Below are 22,537 nucleotides of genomic sequence, written 5' to 3'. Positions count from 1 at the left end.
GGATGGAGCTAGACCGTGTAGTATTTTATACGTAAGTAGTAAAACCTTAAAGTCACATCTTAAGTGCACAGGAAGCCAGTGCAGGTGAGCCAGTACAGGCGTAATGTGATCAAACTTTCTTGTTCTTGTCAAAAGTCTAGCAGCCGCATTTTGTACCAACTGTAATCTTTTAATGCTAGACATGGGGAGACCCGAAAATAATACGTTACAGTAGTCGAGGCGAGACGTAACAAACGCATGGATAATGATCTCAGCGTCTTTAGTGGACAGAATGGAGTGAATTTTAGCGATATTACGGAGATGAAAGAAGGCCGTTTTAGTAACGCTTTTAATGTGTGCCTCAAAGGAGAGAGTTGAGTCGAAGATAATACCCAGATTCTTTACCGTGTCGCCTTGTTTAATTGTTTGGTTGTCAAATGTTAGAGTTGTATTATTAAATAGAGTTCGGTGTCTAGCAGGACCGATAATCAGCATTTCCGTTTTTTTGGCGTTGAGTTGCAAAAAGTTAGCGGACATCCATTGTTTAATTTCATTAAGACACGCCTCCAGCTGACTACAATCCGGCGTGTTGGTCAGCTTTAGGGGTATGTAGAGTTGGGTGTCATCAGCATAACAGTGAAAGCTAACACCGTATTTGCGTATGATGTCACCTAGCGGCAGCATGTAGATGCTGAAGAGTGCAGGGCCAAGGACCGAACCCTGGGGAACTCCACACGTTACCTTAACGTAGTCCGAGGTCACATTGTTATGGGAGACACACTGCATCCTATCAGTAAGATAAGAGTTAAACCAAGACAGGGCTAAGTCTGACATACCAATTCGTGTTTTGATACGTTCTAATAAAATATTATGATCGACGGTATCGAAAGCAGCGCTAAGATCGAGGAGCAGCAACATAGATGACGCATCAGAATCCATCGTTAGCAATAGATCATTAGTCATTTTTGCGAGGGCTGTCTCCGTCAAGTGATTTGCCCTGAAACCGGATTGAAAGGTTTCACATAGATTGTTAGACGCTAAGTGTTCATTTAACTGCTCCGCAACAATTTTTTCGAGGATTTTTGAAATAAAGGGAAGGTGAGACACCGGTCGGTAGTTTACCATGAGGTCAGGATCGAGGTTAGGTCTTTTAAGAAGAGGATGAATAACCGCTTTTTTGAATGCTAGGGGAACAGTGCCCGAGGAAAGTGATACGTTTATAATATTTAGCACTGATGGACCTAATAATACAAAGAGCTCCTTGATCAGTTTCCCAGGAAGAGGGTCAAGTAAACATGTTGTTTGTTTTATTCCATTTACACGTTGTAACAATTCCTCTAATGTTATTTCCTCAAAACGAGAGAAACTATTTTGGAGGGCAGTATCCGCCGTATATACAATCGTGTCAGTGTTAATAGAACCCCGTTGTAGCTGGGACGCATTGTCTTTAATCTCCTTTCTAATGACTTCAATTTTCTTACTAAAGAATTGCATAAAGTCATCAGCTGAGTGGGTGGAGCTACTGGAAGGAGTCCCTTGTTGGGTTAGCGATGCTACCGTACTAAACAAAAATTTAGGATCGTTTTTATTACGGTGGATGAGATTTGAGTAATAATTAGCTTTAGCTAAGGTAAGCATGCGTTTATAAGTTATTAAACCATCACTAAATGCTTGATGGTGCACCTCAAGTTTAGTCGTGCGCCATTTGCGTTCCAGCTTTCTGCATAATAATTTCTGAGCTCTAGTTTCTTCTGTAAACCACGGGGTGCGCTTTTTTGGAGCCTTTTTTAACTTTAGCGGTGCTATGTTATCAATGGTTTCGCGCAGGGCGTCGTTAAAGTTGTTAGTGAGGTTATCAATAGAGCCCACATACTTTGGGAATGGTGCCATTACCGAGGGCAGTAGGTCAGCAAGAGCTGTCGTTGTGGCCGTATTAATGTTGCGGCTGCTATAGCAGTTATTATTATTATTAGTTTGACGAACATGCGTCTGAACCTCGAATTTTATAAGGTAATGATCGGACAATACTTTAGTATACGGGAGTATCGTAACTTTGGAAGCGGTGATACCCCTGACAAGCACTAGGTCTATCGTATTACCGTTGCGATGCGTGGGTTCATTTATTATTTGTGTGAGACCACAGCTATCAATTATAGTCTGGAGCGCTACGCACGGTGGGTCCGATGGGGTATTCATATGGATATTAAAGTCCCCCATTATGATTATATTATCGGCGTGTGTCACTAGATCAGCAACGAACTCTGAGAATTCATTGATAAAGTCCGAACAGGGCCCTGGGGGGCGGTAGATAACAGCCAGGTGTAGAGGCAGCGGTGTGACAGACCTCATAGTAAGCACCTCAAACGATTTATATTTATTATTTATGTTAGGACTAAGGTTAAAGTTTTCGTTGTATATTAGTGCGACCCCCCCACCCCTTTTAAGCGGACGGGCAATATGCGCATGTGTAAAGTTAGGAGGACATGCCTCATTTAGCGCAAAAAAGTTGTTTGGTTTAAGCCAGGTTTCACTGAGACCGATGACGTTAAGATTGTTGTCTCTGATAATATCATTAACTAACAACGTTTTGGGAGACAATGATCTTATGTTTAAAAAACCTATATTATAGGTAGTGGGCTGTTTTAGGGAATTTTTGATCAAATTATCCGTAGTAGCAATATTAATAATGTTGTGTTTATTATGCCCAGTGCATTCAGTATAATTACGACCATATCTAGGAATTGATACGACGGGAATGTTCCGATTGTTTGATTGTTGCTTTGATAAACTGCACGCATCATGGTTAGCCTCCTCAGTAACGGGGATTTTCCGATTGTTTGTTTGTTGCTTTGATAAACTGCACGCATCATAGTTAGCCACCTCAGTAAAACACATGTCCAACTCTGAAACACTCAAAGCAGAAAAAACTTGTTCTAATTTAACTGACTCCTTACCCAGACCAGTAGTCTCGCATCCTTTATTTAAATCCGTCTTCAGGGTGGAGGGGAGTGGTGTTCTGTGGGGATTAGCCTTCTGCTTTGTTTTTAGCCCCGCTCGACATCCGCGTTTCCGATCACACCGCTGGCGTCTGCTCCGTAGACGGCCCCCGCTGCTACAAGACTCCGCTGCTTCACGGGCCGCTGGATGTAGCCGCCGACGTATCCCCATGCTAGTTAGCATGTTTAGCACGCCCGCGTCTATCAGTCCAAAACGGCCCGATATGTCCATATCCAGAAGTGTCTGGCGGTCGTACGTGATCACGGAGTGACCACGATGCGAGCCAGCCATGAAGTCTGCAGAACTGTCCGGCATTTCCGCCAAATGTTCCATCTTTAGCAAGAGCACCGCAGTGTCGCAGCCCGTCCGGGCGCCGCCATCTTGCCAATCTTGCAACCTCTTTTTCATGGACGCCCCTGCTTATTTCAGCAAGACAACACCAAGCCACGTGTTACAACAGCGTGGTTTCATAGTAAAAGACTGCGGGTACGAGACTGGCCTGCCTGTAGCCCTGACCTGTCTCCCGTTGAAAATGAGTGCGTACATCAAGCAAGAATGGGAAACAGTTCCCCCTGAGAAGCTTCAAAAATTGGTCTCCTCAGTTCCCAAACGTTTACTGAGTGTTGTTAAAAGGAAAAGCCATGTAACACAGTGGTAAAAAGGCCCCTGTGACAACTTTTTTTGCAATGTGTTTCTGCCATTAAATTCTAAGTTAATGAATATTTGCTCCTCTCTGAGCTGCCACCTTACCGTGGTTGAGGAGTTTGCGTGTCCCAAAGATCCTAGGAGCTATGTTGTTCGGGGGCGTCCGTACCCTCTGGAAGGTTCACGCAAGACAAACAGGTCCTACGTTAGGTATCAGACAAAGACCAGCTCGAAAACCTCAATAAAGAATAACAATGAAGGACCCAGATTTCCCTCGCCCGGACACGAGTCACCGGGTCCCCCCTCTGGAGCCAGGCCCGGAGGTGGGACACAATGGCGAGCGCCTGGTGGCCGGGTCTGTTCCCATGGGGCCCGGCCGGGCACAGCCCGAACAGGCAACGTGGGTCCCCCCTCCAATGGGCTCACCACCCATAGTAGGGGCCATAGAGGTCGGGTGGAATGTGAGCTGGGCGGCAGCCGAAGGCAGGGCACTTGGCGGTCTGATCCTAGGCTACATATGCTAGCTCTTGGGACGTGGAACGTCACCTCATTGGGGGGGAAGGAGCCCGAGCTAGTGCGAGAGGTAGAGAAGTTCCAGCTAGATATAGTCAGACTCACTTCAACGCACAGCAAGGGCTCTGGAACCAGTTCGCACGAGAAGGGCTGGACTCTCTTCCACTCTGGCGTTGCCGGCAGTGAGAGGCAACGGGCTGGGTTGGCAATTCTTATTACCCCCGGCTCAAAGCCTGAACGTTGGAGGTGAACCCAGTGGACGAGAGGGTAGCTTCCCTCCGCCTTCGGGTGGGGAGACGGGTCGTGACTGTCGTGACTGTTCCATGATCGACTTTGTAGTTGTGTCATCGAATTTTGCGGTCTCATGTTTAGGACACTCGGGTGAAAAGAGGGGCGGAGCTTTCTACTGATCACCCCCTGGGGGTGAGTTGGCTGCGATGGTGGGGTAGGATGCCGAATGCCCAAACGCATTGTTAAGGTTTGCAGGGAATTCCTAGCAAAGTCTCCTGTCAGAGAGAGTTTCAATTCCCACCTCCTGAAGAACTTTGAAGGTGTCACGAGAAAGGCGCTGGACATTGAGTCCGAATGGACGATGTACCGTACCTCCATTGTCATGGCGGCCGATTGGAGCTGTGGCCGCAAGGTGGTTGGTGCCTGTCGTGGCGGTAATCCTAGAACCTGCTGGTGGACACCAGCGGTGAGGGATGCCGTCAAGCTGAAGAAAGAGTCCTATCCGGCTCTTTTGGCTCATAGAACTTCGGAGGCAGCAGACAGGTACCGACAGGCCAAGCGATGTGTGGCTTCCGCGGTCGCGGAGGCAAAAACTCGGACATGGGAGGAGTTCGGGCCAGCCATGTAAAATGACTTCCGGACAGCTTCGAAGCGATTCTGGACCACCATCTGCTTCCTCAGGAAGGGGAAGCAGTGCAGTGTCAACACCGTGTATGGTGGGGATAGTGTTCTGCTGACCTCGACTGCGGATGTTGTGGGTCGGTGGAAGGAATATTTCGAAGACCTCCTTAATCCTACGAACACGTCTTCCTATGAGGAAGCAGTGCCTGGGGAATCTGTGGTGGCCTCTCCTATATCTGGCGCTGAGGTTGCCGAGGTAAATGTTAAATGGTAAATGGGTTGTACTTGTATAGCACTTTTCTACCCCTTTTTAAGGAGCCCAAAGCGCTTTGACAGTATTTCCACATTCGCCCATTCACACACACACTCACACACTGACGGCGGGAGCTGCCGTGCAAGGCGCTCACCAGGACCTATCAGGAGCAAGGGTGAAGTGTCTTGCCCAAGGACACAACGGACTTGATTAGGATGGTAGAAGGTGGGGATTGAACCAGTAACCCTCAGATTACTGGCACAGCCACTCTACTAACTTCGCCACACTGTAGGTAGTTAAAAAGCACCTCGGTGGCAAGGCCCCGGGGGTGGATGAGATCCGCCGGAGTTCCTTAAGGCTCTGGATGCTGTGGGGCTGTCTTGGCTGACAACATCGCGTGGACATCGGGGGCGATACCTCTGGATATGCAGACCGGGGTGGTGGTTCCTCTCTTTAAGAAGGGGAACCGAAGGGTGTGTTCCAACTATCGTGGGATCACAATTCTCAGCCTTCCCGGTAAGGTCTATTCAGATGTACTGGAGAGGAGGCTATGCCGGATAGTCAAACGTCGGATTCAGGAGGAACAGTGTGGTTTTTGTCCTGGTTGTGGAACTGTGCAACAGCTCTATAATCTCGCCAGGGTCCTTTGAGGGTGCATGCGTGTTTGCCCAACCAGTCTACATGTGCTTTGCTGACTTGGAGAAGGCATTCGACGGTGTAAGTCCTGTGGGGGAGTGCTCAGAGAGTATGGGGTAACAGACTGTCTGATTGTAGCGGTCCGCTCTCTTATTGATCAGTGTCAGAGCTTTGTCCGCATCGTTGGCAGTAAGTTAGACCCGTTTCCAGTGAGGGTTGGACTCCCTTTGTCACCATTTCTGTTCATAACTTTTATGGACAGAATTTCTTGGCGCAGTCAGGGCGTTGAGGGTATTTGGTTTGGTGGCTGCAGGACTAGGTCTCTGCATTTTGCAGAGGATGTGGTCCTGATGGCTTCATCTGGCCAAGATCTTCAGCTCTCACTGGATCGGTTCGCAGGGATGAGAATCAGCACCTCCAATGTGAGTCCATGGTTCTCGCCCGGAAAAAGGGTGGAGTGCCATGTCGGGGTTGGGGAGGGGATCTTGCCCCAAGTAGAGGAGTTCAAGTACCTCGGCGTCTTCTTCACAAGTGAGGGAAAATTGGATCGTGAGGTCGACGGGCAGATCGAAGCAGCGTCTTCAGTAATGCGGACGCTGTATCAATCCGTTGTGGTGAAGAAGGAGCTGAGCCGGAAGGCAAAGCTCTCAATTTACCGGTCGATCTACGTTCCTATCCTCACCTATGGTCATGAGCTTTGGGTTATGACCGAAAGAACAAGATCACGGGTAAAAGCGGCCGAAATGATCTTCCTCCACCGGGTGACGGGGCTCTCCCTTAGAGATAGGGTGAGAAGCTCTGTCAATCGGTAGGTGCTCAAAGTAAAGCCGCTGCTCCTCCACATCGAGACGAGGCAGATGAGGTTGTTCGGGCATCTGGTCAGGATGCCACCCGAGGGTTTCGGGCATGTCCGACCGGTAGGAGGCCACTGGGAAGACCCGGGACACGTTGGAAAGATTATGTCTCCCGGCTGGCCTGGGAACGCCTCGGGATCCCCCGTGAGAAGCTGGACGAAGTGGCTGGGGAGAGGGAAGCCTGGGCTTCCCTGCCTGGGCTGCTACCCCTGCGACCCAACCTCGGATAAGTGGAAGACCATGGATGGATGGATGATTATTTGCAAAAAAATATTAAGTTTCTCTTTTCGAACATTAAATATCTTGTCTTTGCAGTCTATTCAATTGAATATAAGTTGAATTATGTTTTTATTTACAAATTATACAACGTGACAACTTCACTGGTTTTGGGTCTTGCTACTGTCCTATCTGAATAAAAAAAAATATTACAATATGCATTTTCTTGCATCTGGAAAAAAAACAGTATCTTGTGACCGCATCTTTTGTGAGCGCACCTACAGCGCGGTAAAAAGGACATTGCTTCTAAAACAGTACATAATAATTTTCTAGTTTCCACACACTGTTTAACACTCGGAGTTTGGATCTTAATAGATCAGGCCCATTGAGTCGAAAAAAATATTACAAAAGTAACAGTCATTCAAAGTATTGGGATAGCGAAACTCATTGTCGGAAAATTGATAATTTGAAGTCATGAATTGCAAGCTTCTTCATTTACTACATTGTGCCCACAAATATGTCACCCAGAGTCAAAGCTAAGCTTCAAATGGCAGATTCAAAATTTAATAATGAAATATGTGGATGTATATAAGTTTTTTTTTTAAATAGAATTGTCGATTATTTGAGATTATCAGTTGATACTTTTGCAAACCGTTTAAAAAAGATAGTCAAAAATAGGCCGTTAAGTAGGGAATGGAAACTGCTTACTCTTGGCGTATGACCATACAGATGGGACAGCTGAAATAACAGACTGCGACATGGCTGATTAACTAATTAATATACTGCGTGTTTATTAAAACAGCTCGTAGAAATTGTCTAACTTAAAATAATATTAAACAAAGTAATACCAGTATAGAGAAGTATAGAGCAAGTATGACCGTGTAAAAATAAGTCATATGTTAGCACATTTGGGGCGGTATAGCTCGGTTGGTAGAGTGGCCGTGCCAGCAACTTGAGGGTTCCAGGTCCGATCCTCGCTTCTGCCAACCTAGTCACTGCCGTTGTGTCCTTGGGCAAGACACTTTACCCGCCTGCTCCCAGTGCCACCCACACTGGTTTAAAAAATGTAACTGAGATATTGGGTTTCACTATGTAAAGTGCTTTGAGTCACCAGAGAAAAGCGCTATATAAATATAATTCACTTCACATTTCTGTCATCACATTTCAGCATCACGCTTTGTCTTCTCCTCCTCCAGGAAGCATCAGCAGGAACTGCACGGCATCAGGATGGTCTGAGGTATTCCCAAACATCGCCAGCGCGTGCGGGTCGGACACCAGTCAGGACAAGGTGCACTAAACTTCCGTTTTACTTTCATATACATGATGAATTAGCAGCTGACTTGATTTGGATCAATGATGCACCACCGACTTCTTATCCTATTGTTCTTGTAATGCCAACAAATTGAATTTGATGAGCGGAAGTGATTCGAGAACCTAAAAGCTTAAGACTTGTCCAAAAACCTGGACAGTGGACCTTCTAAGACCAGTGCTTTTCAAATATTTTTTGTTACACCCCCGCCTAAGTGGAAGAAAATTATACTGTTTATAGTCCACTGTGACTATAAATAGTATGATGTTTATATAATTGTAAAGCTTATTAACATTAGAGAAAACAACACACCGTTTTTTTCCTCGTATCCCACCGTGGTTACAGTGACGCCAAGTGCTACGTACATTTCAACATATTCTGGTACGGCAAACAAAAATGTGTTCCCCGGGGTCAGACTCCCCTCTTCCCCCATTTTCTGCATTTCCTTCTCCAGTCCATACGGGTCTGGAGAACGTTGCTGATTGCAACTCAATCAGACACTTAACTTCAGGTCTTTTTTGATTGATTGATTGAAACTTTTATTAGTAGATTGCACAGTACAGTACATATTCCGTATAATTGACCACTCGGCGTGGCGAAGTTGGGAGAGTGGCCGTGCCGGCAATCTGAGGGATACTGGTTCAATCCCCACCTTCTACCATTTTAGTCACATCCGTTGTGTCCTTACGCAAGACACTTCACCCTTGCTCCTGATGGGTCCTGGTTAGTGCCGTGCATGGCAGCTCCCGCCATCAATGTGTGAATGTGTGAATGGGTTGATGTGGAAATAGTGTCAAAGCACTTTGAGTTCCTTAAAAACATAGAAAAGCGCTACACAAGTACAACGCATTTACCAAAATGGTAACACCCGAATAAGTTTTTCAACTTGTTTAAGTCGGGGTCCACATTAATCAATAATCAATTCTTCCTAGGAATCGACAGTTATGTTTGTTTAATGAAGTGGCTGATACCTCCTTCTCCTCTTCTACCTTAATTACTGTCAGAGTGAGTTTGTGACGAACCACAAGATGCAGAGAAGGAGGCAGGCATTGAATGAGAGAACATGATTTAATATAAATACTAAAACAAGAACAAACTAAAGGGGTACACAAAAAGTGCGCACAAAGCGGATAACCAACTAAGAGAGCTAGCATGGGAGCTAGAAAACAAAAGGAACTTAGCATGGAAGCTAGCAAAAGCAAAAAGGGGCCTAGCGTCGAACCTAGCGGGTAATGAGCAGGAAAACAGAAGTCGTACTTGTAATATGAAAACAAACTCGGAGCAAGGAACAAAAAACAGTGGGCTACAAACATCTAACAAGTATAGCTTACCGCTACGCTGCAAAGACACAACACAGTACGACACCACATGAGTGATAATAAATGACAATAATCCAGCACTCCACTGGAGGACAAAACAGGTTCAAATAGGAGCGGGCTGATTGACACCAGGTGTGGCCAGGTGCCAATCAGCCTCAGCGGAGGGGAAACAGCGCTTAGGGAGAAAGGCAGGAAACCAACAAAATAAGAGCGCTGACAGGAAATACTACACACACTGGAAAAAACTAGAACACAAACAAACTGTCAGGAGCCAGCCTGACTATTACGATCTGGCTCCTCATTTCTTTTTTCACTCCATTATTTATTTTTTAATACACTAACATTACACATGCTGCACTGTTCGTGGAAATAGACATGGCTCCAATTCAAGCAGATGTCAGTCCTGGCGCATTTGAAGCAATTTCAAGGATTTTGTGCAATCATAGTCAACATTCTCTGAACCGCATTATTGCGCATTAAACATTAAAAAGGAAAAGGGCAAGCATTTTGGCTCTCGCAGTTAGTGGGACATTTGCTATGACTTTTGCTCCAAAGAGCATGTGGGCGAACAGTCGGAGACAGGAATGGTGGTTGTTTTCTTCCTATTTGTCAGCTACTGTATTTATTTTGTAACCGTCTCTTTTGGCAAAGAATTATGACGCTCATCGCTTTTTAAAGACAATGAACGTGACCCGATCGTTCAGACCACAGCCGCACTGTTTTCTCTCAGAATCTCCTCTCTTATCAACAAAAAGCACCATAAACATTCTAGCGGGAACTCTCATTCAACCCTTTTTCGTTTACGCTTGCACCTCCTAGTATCCTAGGACCTTCAAAACCCTCAAATCTAGACTCCAAACATCCCAGAACAAGCTAGTCAGGTTACTTCTAGACCTCTACCCAAAATCTCACCTCACTCCTACCCACTTCTCCAAAATGGGCTGGCTCAGGGTGGAGGACAGAGTAAAACAACTTGCACTGAGCCTTGTCTATGAAATTCGCTACACCTTCCTGATACATAAATACATGTCAAACTACTTCCATAACGTAAATGACCGCCATGACCACAACACCAGGGGGAGCTCCACAAACCACGTTAAACCCAGATTCCGATCTAACAAAGGTCTTAAATCATTCTCCTTATATGCCACATCAATATGGAATGCACTCTCGACAGGTGTAAAAGAAAGTGCAACTCTATCGACCTTAAAAACCGAACTAAAAGAACATCTACAGGCAGCTACAACCCTAGACTAACCCACTCGCCCAACCACATCCCACCTCCCCGGATTGTAAATAATCTAATGTAAATAATCAAATATCCTTATGCTTTCTGATCTCACTAGGTCCACTACTTGCTGTACATATCCTACGAAGTCAGATCTACACGGTTTCAATGTCCATTTCTCAGACGACATAACTGTTGATGACTGAAATGCTGTTGTCAACCAAACCAAATCATCCAGCTGCTTTTAGAATTATAAAATGATACTTTTGACAGTCCATATATGCGCAATCGCCTCCTTCCTCACAAGTGTAACTGTGTCAATTTGGGCTTACTTTTTAACCGTGCTAAATAAAGAGACAAAATTGTGCTAACAGTTGAGTACTAGTCTTGATAAATCACACTGCAGGTGCTAAATAGTAATATTCGCATCTTGTCCTCCCAGTATTGTGGGCGTTCTAATGATAAATACTGTATATATTCTGCATATTAATGGAGATGGACGCTAAATGGATTGCGCCATTATTCTGCTCACTAAAGAAAGGCAAACCTTTAGTAGATCCGGCCCGAAGTGCGTGTTTTTACTAAGAACCAGAAAACAACAAGGAAATAGCAGGGTGCTAACAATCAATCAATCAATGTTTACTTATATAGCCCGAAATCACTAGTGCAGGGGTGCCCATTACGTCGATCGCGAGCCACCAGTCGACCGCGGGGGGTGTGTCAGTCGATTACCAGCCAGGCTTTTAAAAGAAATAGACCTAAAAATTAGTGATCATCAATCTTTACCAAGACGTCACTTAAATGACATTCACGGTACCGGAGGGTCTTGTGAGATGACGCTGGCTGCTGCAAGATCATTATTATGAAAATATGACCGAGAGGAAGGCGAGAAACACTTTTTATTTCAACAGACTCTCGCGCCGTACCTTCCGTCAAAACTCTAAAGGCCGACTGCACATTTCCTATCTTCACAATAAAAGCCCTGCTTCATGCTGCCTGCGCTAACTAAATACAGAGTCTCGGAAAACTGGCGTGCACAAGCGATCCCTCAGAAAGCTGGCGTGCACATCACTTGTGCACGCCAGCTTTCCGAGACTCTTATTTTGTTAGCGCAGGCAGCATGAAGCAGGGCTTTTATTGTGAAGATAGGAAATGTGCAGTCGGCCTTTAGAGTTTTGACGGAAGGGACGGCGTGAAAGTCTGTTGAAATAAAAAGTGTTTCTCGCCTTCCTCTCTGTCATTTTTTCATAATAATGAACTGGCAGTAGCCAGCATCATCTCACAAGACCCTCGGGTGCCGTGAATGTCAATCAAGCAAGCTACGGAATTTGCCGCCAACGTTTTTCTTGTAAAGTGTATGGAAGCTGGATGAATTAGATGCCAAAAACCAACCACTTTCATGTGGTATTGGACAGAAAGGACAACTTTTTTTCTCCTCCATTTGAAAATGTGGGCGTTATCATCATTACTGTCTGATTCCAATCAATGCAAGTCATCAGAATCAGGTAATACACCAACTTATATTCTTGTCTTTGTGAAAGAAAGACATCTATATGTGTTACACATGCTTGTATTATCATTAAACACATTTAACTTGTTTACAAAAATGTCTCTTTCATAAATAAATAAATATAAATGATATATATAAATGAGGTAGATCCCCTCGAGTTGGTCAATTGAAAAGTAGCTCGCCTGCAGAAAACGTTTGGGCACCCCTGCACTAGTGTCTCAAAGGGCTGCACAAACCACTATGATATCCTCGGTAGGCCCACATAAGAAAACATGTGTAGTTGTTGTCAACTGATAACAACAATAATTCTGCTTGTGTGTAACAACATTGTTAATTGTGTGTGTGTGTGTGTGTGTGTGTGTGTGTGTGTGTGTGTGTGTGTGTGTGTGTGTGTGTGTGTGTGTGTGTGTGTGTGTGTGTGTGTGTGTGTGTGTGTGTGTGTGTGAAGCTGGTGTTCTACGTGCTGGTGCAGACGTTATACACCTTGGGTCACAGCCTGTCACTCATCGCTCTGACCACAGGGAGCGCTGTCCTCTGCCTCTTCAGGTAAGACATGTCCAACATCGTCATCCTTATAGTTTGATTACGTTGTTGTCACCTTTAAATTATTTACCAAAAAAATGTGTCAAAGTAGTATATTCATCCTCACAGCCTTTCATTGAATCAAAGTATGCTTCTTTACAAGAACAACCATTACCTTAAAGGCCTACTGAAATGCAATTTTCTTATTTAAACGGGAATAGCAGGTCCATTCTATGTGTCATACTTTATCATTTCGCGATATTGCCATATTTTTGCTGAAAGGATTTAGTAGAGAACATCGACGATAATGTTTGCTACTTTTGGTCGCTAATAGAAAAGCCCTGCCTTTAACGGAAGTATGTGCGCTTGACGTCACGAGTTGCAGGGCTCCACACATATTGCCATTGTTTTTAATGGGAGCCACCAGCAGTAAGAGCAATTCGGACCGAGAAAGCGACAATTTCCCCATTAATTTGAGCGAGGATGAACGATTTTTGAATTAGGATATTGATAGTGAAGGACTAAAAAAAAAAAAAAAAGTGACAGGTTGAGTGTTTCAGGTGTAATTAGACACATTTACTAGGATAATTCTGGAAGATCCCTTATCTGCTTATTGTTTTAATAGTGTTTTAGTGAGATTTTAAAGATTGTAAAGGCATACCTCGAGGTCGGATGGCTGCTGTGAACACGCAGTGTCTCAGAGAGAAGCTGAGGAGCCAAGCTCACAGCTGCCTTTTTTGACAGCTGCAGCAGGACGACGAATAATCCACTGTGTCTCCGGTGAGATATATATCACAGTTTCCCCATCCAAAAACATGCTGGTTGACGTTGAGAAAACATGTTCGCTTGACCGCTCTGCTTCACAACAAACAAAGAAACACCGGCTGTGTCTCGGTGCTAAAGACAGCTGCAATCCACCGCTTTCCACCAACAGCATTGTTTTTTATAGTCTCCGTTATTAAATGAACAAATTGCAAAAGATTCAGCAACACAGATGTCCAAAATACTGTGTATTTATGCGATTAAAGCAGACGACTTTTAGCCGCTAGTGGTGCAGCGCTAATATTTCCTGACAGTCCGTGACGTCACGCGTACGCATCATCATTCCGCGACGTTTTCAACAAGAAACCCTTGGGAAATTTAAAATTGCAATTTAATAAACTAAAAAGGCTGTATTGGCATGTGTTGCAATGTTAATATTTCATCCTTGATATATCAACTATCAGACTGTGTGGTCGGTAGTAGTGGGTTTCAGTGGGCCTTTAAAAGTCCCACCAGAGGGTGAATTTATTGCACCTTTTCCACTTCTTCGTCTTTTTGTATCTTTGAAGCATGTGGTTATATGACAGTTTCCCACTTTTGCATTGTCGTTGAACTCTGCGAGATCTTTTAAGCTGCACTGGTTGGGTAGCAGAGGACAGACAAGGCAGTGCTGCATCGTATGGTCCTCTTCTCCGCATTCGCAGGTGGTTCGGCCGGTTTTGTAGCCCCATCTGGCCATAGCAGCTTTTGATTGCCCTGTTCAAGAGAACAGGAACAGGGCATTTTTACACTATATGGACCAAAGTATTGGAACAGATAAGAAAGTGAAAAGTAAACCAATTCTACTAGAACACCTTCCACTCTTCTAAAAAGACTTTCTTTAACCTGTTGTAGTTAGTTCTTCCTCACCAAACTGTCAGACTTTCCCCTGACAGTTTGTCTATGTTTTAGTTTTTTCCTCTGCATTTATCTGTTTCCTCTGTGTTTAGTATCTCCTGTCTTTAGTTCCTGTCTAGTGCTCTTTTTTTGTCAGCTTCCTGTCTTGTTCCGTGAGTGCTGTGTTCCTCCTCAGCTGCGGCTGATTGGCCCCTGGCCACACCTGTTGCCAATCATCCCGCTCCTATTTGTACCTGCTTTGTCTTGTGTCAGTTGCCGGATCATTGTATTGTCATTTGTATTGTCGTTGCCACATATCACTCTTGTCGTGCTACCTGTCGGGTCGTTTTGTTACAGCTACTACCTGTCATGCTACATATTGTTCTGGTCGTCGTGGCGGTAAGCTGTTTCTGTTAGCATTAGTTATTTCCAGTTTTTCTGTTTGCTATCCACTAGCTTCCATGCTAAAGTTCCTTTTTGTTTTCTAGCTTCCAGTGCTAGTTCCCTTAGTTTGTTATTCCGCCCACGTGCGTGCTTTTTGTTTGTTCTTGTTTACTTTTAATTAAATCATGTTTTCATATTCTATGCCTGCCTCCGTCTCTGCATCTTGGGGTTCGACACCAAATAACTGTGACACAAACTCCTTTAAGCATGCCTTTATGAACATTGCTTTGTGCAGTGGGAACAGAAAAGTGTCTTTTTTTTAAGCGTTTTCACAAAGTTGGAAGCGTTAGCACATCATTGCCAAGATGAAGAATGAAATTTGGGCCATCCAAGCAGCCTCTCATTGGTTAATGTCCATATTTTGGTTGATGTAAGCTACAAATGCAAAGCCCTGTTTCTTGATTGGATCAGCAAACATTTGATATTATAAAGAATCTTTAGCAGTTTATCTTGTCTCAGCATCCTCCAAAATCTTGTCGCCTGGAGGAGAACTTTGTTCATCCACCATAGTTTAGCTATTATAGGTTGCAATTGTCAGTATTTTGAGTGAGTGGGAGTGTTGCCGCAAGGTTGTGAAAAGATTAACTTGTGATGCTTGCCGACGACTCTTCAGGAGTGGATAGTGTTGATGTACTGAAATTGCGTTAACGTGCAGGAAGCTCCACTGCACCAGGAACTACATCCACCTCAACCTCTTCTTCTCATTCATCCTGAGAGCCGTGGCCGTGCTGGTCAAGGACGACATCCTCTTCAGCCGCACCTCCACCTGCTCCACTCAGCCATCCCTGGTGAGACACTTCAATAGATACACATCCACGACGATATAAATCAACACATTGGCGACAGAGGCAAGGAAAAACTCGCAATAAGCAACAAATCATTAGGAGTTTTTAATGTTTGGGTTGAAGTTTGGTGTTCATGATGACGCGCACTGTACACATACACTGAATTAGGGCTGGGCCATATGGATTGTTATTAATATCTCGATATTTTTAGGCCATGTCACGATACATGAGATATATCTCGATATTTTGCCTTAGCCTTGAATGAACACTTCATGCATAAAATGACAGCAGTATGATGATTCCATGTGTCTACATTAAAACATTCTTGTTCACACTTCATTAATATACTGTATGCTTATTTTGAACTTTCATGCAGAGAGGGAAATCACAACTAAGTCAATTTACCAAAACTGTATTTATTAAACAGTTATTAAGCAGTGGCACAAACATTCATGTCATTTCCAAAACAGAAAGTGCAAAACTCCATCCATCCATTTTCTACGGCTTATTACCTTTTGGGGTCGCGAGGGGCGCTGGCGCCTATCTCGGCTACAATCGGGCGGAAGGCGGCGTACACCCTGGACAAGCCAACACAGATAGACAGAGAACATTCACACTCACATTCACACACTAGGGCCAATTTAGTGTTGCCAATCAACCTATCCCCAGGTGCATAAGTGCAAGATTGTCAGAGATATTTTAAAACAAGCTATGAGTTCACTTTTGTGCATGATGTCACTAAGATCACATATCAAAACAACACTAGATTAAAGTGCACTTTTTTGTACAGAACGCCACTACAATAGTTTAAAACAAATAAAGTGCACTTTTGTGCATGATGTCACACAAGATATTTCAATAACTGTCAAATAAAAATGAGCTGCATAATAGAAAATCAAATGGTGTATGTCCTTCACTATGTGGTTGGTACCTGTGGACGTTATCTCCTTCTGTTGTTGACTATTTTTTTCATACGGTGTTGATCTGGAAACAGTTGCTTTGGCATTTTGTTGGTGTGGCACCAAACGAAGATGTTGAAATGCGGAGTAATCACTCTTCATCCTCTACTTTTCAAATGATGCTACATTAGCAGTGGTGCTACTTTTTGTAGCAACGCTTTTGCCGCATAATTGTTCAACATACTCCCGCTTGAAGCCAAACCACTGCCACTGCCAACCCTATGCTGTTTTCTTTGGAATTCATTCTTCCTTCATTTGTTACCAGATTCGCACCTTCTTTCTCTCGTATTACCACCCGCATCGCACCTTTAGCATCACAGCTAACGTTACCATGTCGCTACCTGTCTGCTCTGCGGGAGTGTGTGACGTTGCACACGTGACGTATGTAAGAAGGTGCACTTGTTTTAAGTCTCTGTGAGAATGAGAGACAACAAATAGTGGAAAACGAGTGTAGTGTACTGCCCGCAGCTAAAAGCAACTGCGTGAGAACGTATACTCGAATATCACGACATAGTCATTTTTATATCGCACAGAGAAAAACCCCCGATATATCGAGTATATCGATATATGGCCCAGCCCTGCACTGAAGTGACGTAAAGAGTGTTGAGTGGAACATGACGGCCTACAAAGTTCTAATCCATCTGATGAGATTCCTGATGAGTACCAGTTAATACCCAACAAACCCAACGATAAGCATCACAGCCTAATTAACTCAGTGCTGTTTATGCGTCATAGGTGGCGTGTCGAGCCAGTCTGGTTTTCCTGCAGTACTTCATCATGGCCAACTTCTTCTGGCTGCTGGTGGAGGCCTTGTACCTTCACACGCTGCTTGTGGTCATCTTCTCGGAAAACAGACATTTTGTGGTCTACATGTTTATCGGCTGGGGTACGATACTTGTGTTCTCCTCAATACCCTATCAAAGCGATGTAACATTGTGCCTTTTTGTTCTGTTTTTGTCAATTTTGTTGCACTTTGGACACAACCATTTTTGTACTGCACCAAGAAGGCTAACTGGTAGCAAACAATAGAGAGGTACATACGGTACTATCGCCTCTTTATGATTCTAGCTGGTCAAAGGCAAAGCTGCACATTTGTAGAGTTGGTCTGCGTACTTTCACACCTCACTTTCACCAAGTTGTTATGTTTAGCAGGAGGAGTTGTGATGGCACAGAACCACAAGGCTGCTGTGCGTCCTACCAGTGACACAAGTTTTTCTAAAGGTTTAAGAGACCAGCCCTTACAATGCGATAGATAATAACAGCATCAAGAGGTGGTCTAAAAATCAAACGGAAAGAATCAGCTTATTTAGTACGGAAACAGCCCCTCCCACCTAAAAAGAAATGCAGCCTTTTTGTTCTAAACCGATAAGGCCTCCTTCACAAAAAGGGACTACAATATACTCCCAGCAGACATTCCAAGCCTTCAATGTAAAACAGAGTTCACTAACGTGCATACAGAAAAAACACACAGTGTACACAGGGGAAAATATTAACTGCTTCAAACATGACTACGGATAAAGAAAGAACACTTAAAAATATATGCATTATCCACACTAAACAGTAAATCTGACTGCATTATCCACATTAGACAGTAAATCTGACCAATATTCAAATGTTTAAAATATTTTTAGTTCATTCACACTTCGTTCCAGACGTGCTAAATATGGACCCAAAACAGCAGCCACGGAGTGTTTGAGGCTTGATAAATCCCATTGTGAGTGTTCAATGATTATATTTGCATCTCCTCCTACTGATGTGGGCTCCTACATGATTGCGCTCTCTATTTTGCTCAATTAAGAGAAGCAATCCTCTCTGCAAGAGCTTTGTAGATCAGCTTGCCATCAAGTTTGCACATGTTTTAATATAAAGACTATTTTAGTACATCAGGCTCTTACTGTGTTTCACGTTTAATGTGTATCACGTGGAAATTCTGTATTCCTCTGTACCGAACATCCATCCATCCATCTATTTTCTACCGCTTATTCCCTTTTCGGGTCGCGGGGGGCGCTGGCACCTATCTCAGCTACAATCGGGCGGAAGGCGGGGTACACCCTGGACAAGTCGCCACCTCATCGCAGGGCCAACACAGATAGACAGACAACATTCACACTCACATTCACACACTAGGGCCAATTTTTTTAGTGTTGCCAATCAACCTATCCCCAGGTGCATGTCTTTGGAAGTGGGAGGAAGCCGGAGTACCCGGAGGGAACCCACGCATTCACGGGGAGAACATGCAAACTCCACACAGAAAGATCCCGAGCCTGAATTTGAACCCAGGACTGCAGGACCTTTGTATTGTGCGGCAGACGCACTAACCCCTCTGCCACCGTGAAGCCCTGTACCGAACATAAGACTACCAAAAAAATCTGAATATGAAGATGTTCACCATTACACTGCAGTGGTTGAATTCTTGTTAAATTTCAAACTTTATTTATATAGCTATACCATCGCAAAATTGGCAACACTGATCCTTCTTCCTTAGTTGTCTTATTCCCTGACAGACCAGACGCATATGAGCTGTTACATTGTAGAAGTAGGAAACATACTGCCACCAACAGGTAGCGTCAAATCTATTTTTGGCGGTCCAAATGTATGGGAATGTATGCGAAAGACTGGCCACCAAGGTGACAAACAACCCACACACCATGCAACCTAGTGTGTGACAGATTGTGCATTCACAGGCCAAGTTGATTTCACCAGTGCCTCACCTGAGATTGCGGCCCTGTATTACATCGGGAAATTAATAAACTCAGCCATTTCTTCTTAAGTTTATTTTTTTAAAGGTTGAATTCATACATAAAGATACATTTAGAACACAGATCAACAGATAAATATTTATTTTAAGTTGTCATTGTATGTTTAGAGCACACGTCTGCTGTACAACGTCATGTTATTCCTTTTATTCCGATGTTATTGTCTTTTATTTCTTCTTTAAATTCCCTTCTAAGTTATGTAATGTTGTTGAAAAGTTTTTGTTTTTTTTGTTTACCACACTGTATTTCTCTATTTTTCAGACAGTACCAACTCTTTTTAAATCTATTATTCTTTGTTATTCAGTATTTTCTAAGTGCAATTAAAATAAAGATGACATAGAAAACAATTGAAATCATGTAATGTCATAGTTGTGCAAAGCAGTAATTAGGATTATTTCAAAAGTTCAATGCTAATAATACAGCATATTCAATGTTGTGTGTTGTCGACGCAGGAATCCCGGCAGTGTTTGTCTTCACTTGGGTGATGATGAGGATTTATCTGGAGGACACGGGGTGAGTAAAGGACTTTTGAGTGATGATGACGATGATGTGATTCCAAACATAATTTGTTTGCATCCACATTTTGTTATGTTACAGCATTATTCCAAAACGGAATAAATTCCTTTTTCCCTTAAAACTCTATAGACATTACCCAATGTGAAATGTTTTTTTTCCAAATTTGCAAACTTATTACAACTAAAACCCTCAAAAGCCACATGTACATACACATTCAGACCCTTTGCTCAATACTTTGTTGATGCACTTTTGGCAACAATTACATACTCAAATCTTTTTTAATTCGATGCCACAAGCTTGGCACACCTGTCTTTCGGCAGTTCAAATCAAATCAAATCAACTTTATTTATATAGCACATTTAAAATGTACCATAGGGGTAGCCAAAGTGCTGTACAGCAGGCAGGTTAAAAGATAACACAAGAAAAACGAACAAACACAACACAACACAACACAAACAGAGCACGATAAAAATAAATAAGTAAATAAATAAAACATAAAAACAGGTTCACAGCAGGTGCATTATGGGATGCCACAGAAGGATTCAGATAACAGAATGTTAAAGGGCATGGAATAAAACTGTGTTTTTAAGAGTGATTTAAAAACAGGAAGAGAGGAGGCGTTTCTATCACTCAAATGTAAGTCGTTCCAGAGCTTGGGAGCAGCAGCGGCGAAAGCTCTGTCACCTCTAAGCTTCAGCCTTGTGTCAGGGACCGTCAACAGCAGCTGATCGGCTGTTCTTAGCGATCAGGGGGGGAAGTAAGGGGTGAAGGAGGTCGGAGCGAGGTTCTTTAGACATTCAAAAACAAATAGTAGGAGTTTAAAATTGATTCGGTAGCGCACAGGAAGCCAGTGAAGGGACGCTAATATAGGGGTGATGTGCTCACGTCTGCGGGTCTGTGTTAGTAGACGAGCAGCAGAGTTTTGCACGAGCTGCAGGCGGGCGAGGGAGGCCTGGCTAATGCCTACATACAGGGCTTTGCAGTAGTCGAGACGAGTCGAGATAAATGCGTGGATTAATTTCCTGAGATCATGTCCTGACAGAAACGGTTTCACTTGTCGCTATTTGGCATAGTTGATAAAAGCTTTTTTGTATGACGCTGCTGATTTGTTTTTCGAACTTAAAATCTGAGTCAAACTTTACCCCCAGGTTTGTGACACAGTCGCTGAGATACGGGGACAGAGTGCCGAGGTCAGCGTTGGGGGAGGGAGAAGGACTTGAACCAAACATCATAACTTATGTTTTGTTTTCATTCAGGCTCAGAAAGTCAACTGAAAGCCAGGCTTAGATGTTGTGCAGGCAGTCAATGAGACGTTGGGCCGTGTTATTTTGTGCCATGGGAACGTATATCTGGCAGTCATCGGCATAAAAATGAAATGCAATACTGTGCTTCCTGAAAACAGAACGAAGGAGAAGGTAAAGTGCAAATAAAAGAGGGCCAATGATTGAGCCCTGGGGACCCCATGTGGTAGAGGAGCTGTGGAAGACATAAAGTTGTCTATTTTTACACAAAAACTCCCGTCAGTCAGGTACGACCGGAACCAGTTGAGGGCGGCGCCTCTAATACCCACACAGTTCTCAAGATGAGAGATTAAGGTGGCGTGGTCGAAGGTGTCAAACGCGGCAGACAGATCTAAAAGCACCAGGACAACATATTTACCAGAATCTGTTGACAGGAGGATATTGTTAGACACTTTTAGAAGCGCTGACTCTGTGCTGTGGAGGGCTTTGAAACCGGACTGGAACAGCTAAGTGATACCATTATCCTCTAAGAAGGGCAACAACTGACTTTAGACAACCTTCTCTAATATTTTGAAAATGTATTGAAGATTATAGATAGGTCTGAGATTGGAGAGGAGAGAGGGGTCGAGGCTTGTTTTTTTTAAGTAAAGTTGTGCCCATTCCTCTTTGCAGCACCTCTCAAGCTCCATCAGGCTGGATGGGAAGCACTGGTTTCTATCCAGGATGTCTCTGTACATTTCTGCATTCATCTTAGTCTACACAGACAGAGTGACCAAGAACCCGATGATCACTCTGTGAGAGCTGCAGCATTTTTCGGTGGAGACAGGAGAACCATCCAGAAAGACCACAATTCACCAATCAGGCCTCTATGGTATAGTGGTTAGACGGAAGACATTTCTGAGTAAAAAGTTTGCCAAAATGCACTGGAATACTCTCAGACATTGAGAAACAAAATATTCTGCTCCAATGAGACAAATATTGAACTGTTTGGCGTGAATGCCGTGCATCATGTTTGGACGAAACCAGATGGCACTCATCACAAGGCCAAAACCATCCCTACAGTAAATCATGGTGCTTGCAGCAACATGCCGTGGGGATTGTTTTCAGTGGCAGGACCTGGGAGACCCGTCTGTATAGAGGGAAATATGAATGCAGCAATGTACAGAGACATTCTGGATGAAAACAAATGATTCTTATCCAACCTGAGAGAGCTTGTGAGGTGCTGCAAAGAGGAATGAGCGAAACTGCCCAAAGACAGATGTGCCGAACTTGTCGTATCGTATTCAAATAGACTGGAGACTGTAATTGCTGCCAAAGATGTATCAATAAAGTATTGAGTAAAGGCTGTGAATAGCTTATTTACAT

At 43.8% G+C, this 22,537-nt stretch overlaps 1 protein-coding gene across 7 annotated transcripts in view; it reads left to right on the top strand.

Annotated features, from left to right (window-relative positions):
- vipr2 (vasoactive intestinal peptide receptor 2) overlaps positions 1 to 22,537 on the top strand; it is a 54,572-nt gene that overhangs the window by 22,636 nt on the left and 9,399 nt on the right. For 5 of the 7 annotated variants that reach the window (XM_061920757.1, XM_061920759.1, XM_061920755.1 and 2 more), the window contains 5 exons: positions 8,142 to 8,233; positions 12,760 to 12,857; positions 15,571 to 15,703; positions 17,395 to 17,545; positions 19,868 to 19,928. In XM_061920757.1, coding sequence (XP_061776741.1) covers positions 8,142 to 8,233; positions 12,760 to 12,857; positions 15,571 to 15,703; positions 17,395 to 17,545; positions 19,868 to 19,928 — 535 coding nt within the window. The remainder of the gene's footprint in view (positions 1 to 8,141; positions 8,234 to 12,759; positions 12,858 to 15,570; positions 15,704 to 17,394; positions 17,546 to 19,867; positions 19,929 to 22,537) is intronic. The other 2 variants (XM_061920758.1, XM_061920756.1) reach the window with 1 other exon arrangement.

This window comes from Nerophis ophidion, linkage group LG14, assembly GCF_033978795.1.
Source record: "Nerophis ophidion isolate RoL-2023_Sa linkage group LG14, RoL_Noph_v1.0, whole genome shotgun sequence".
NCBI lineage: Eukaryota > Metazoa > Chordata > Actinopteri > Syngnathiformes > Syngnathidae > Nerophis > Nerophis ophidion.
This window is presented reverse-complemented; position numbering and strand designations above follow the sequence as displayed.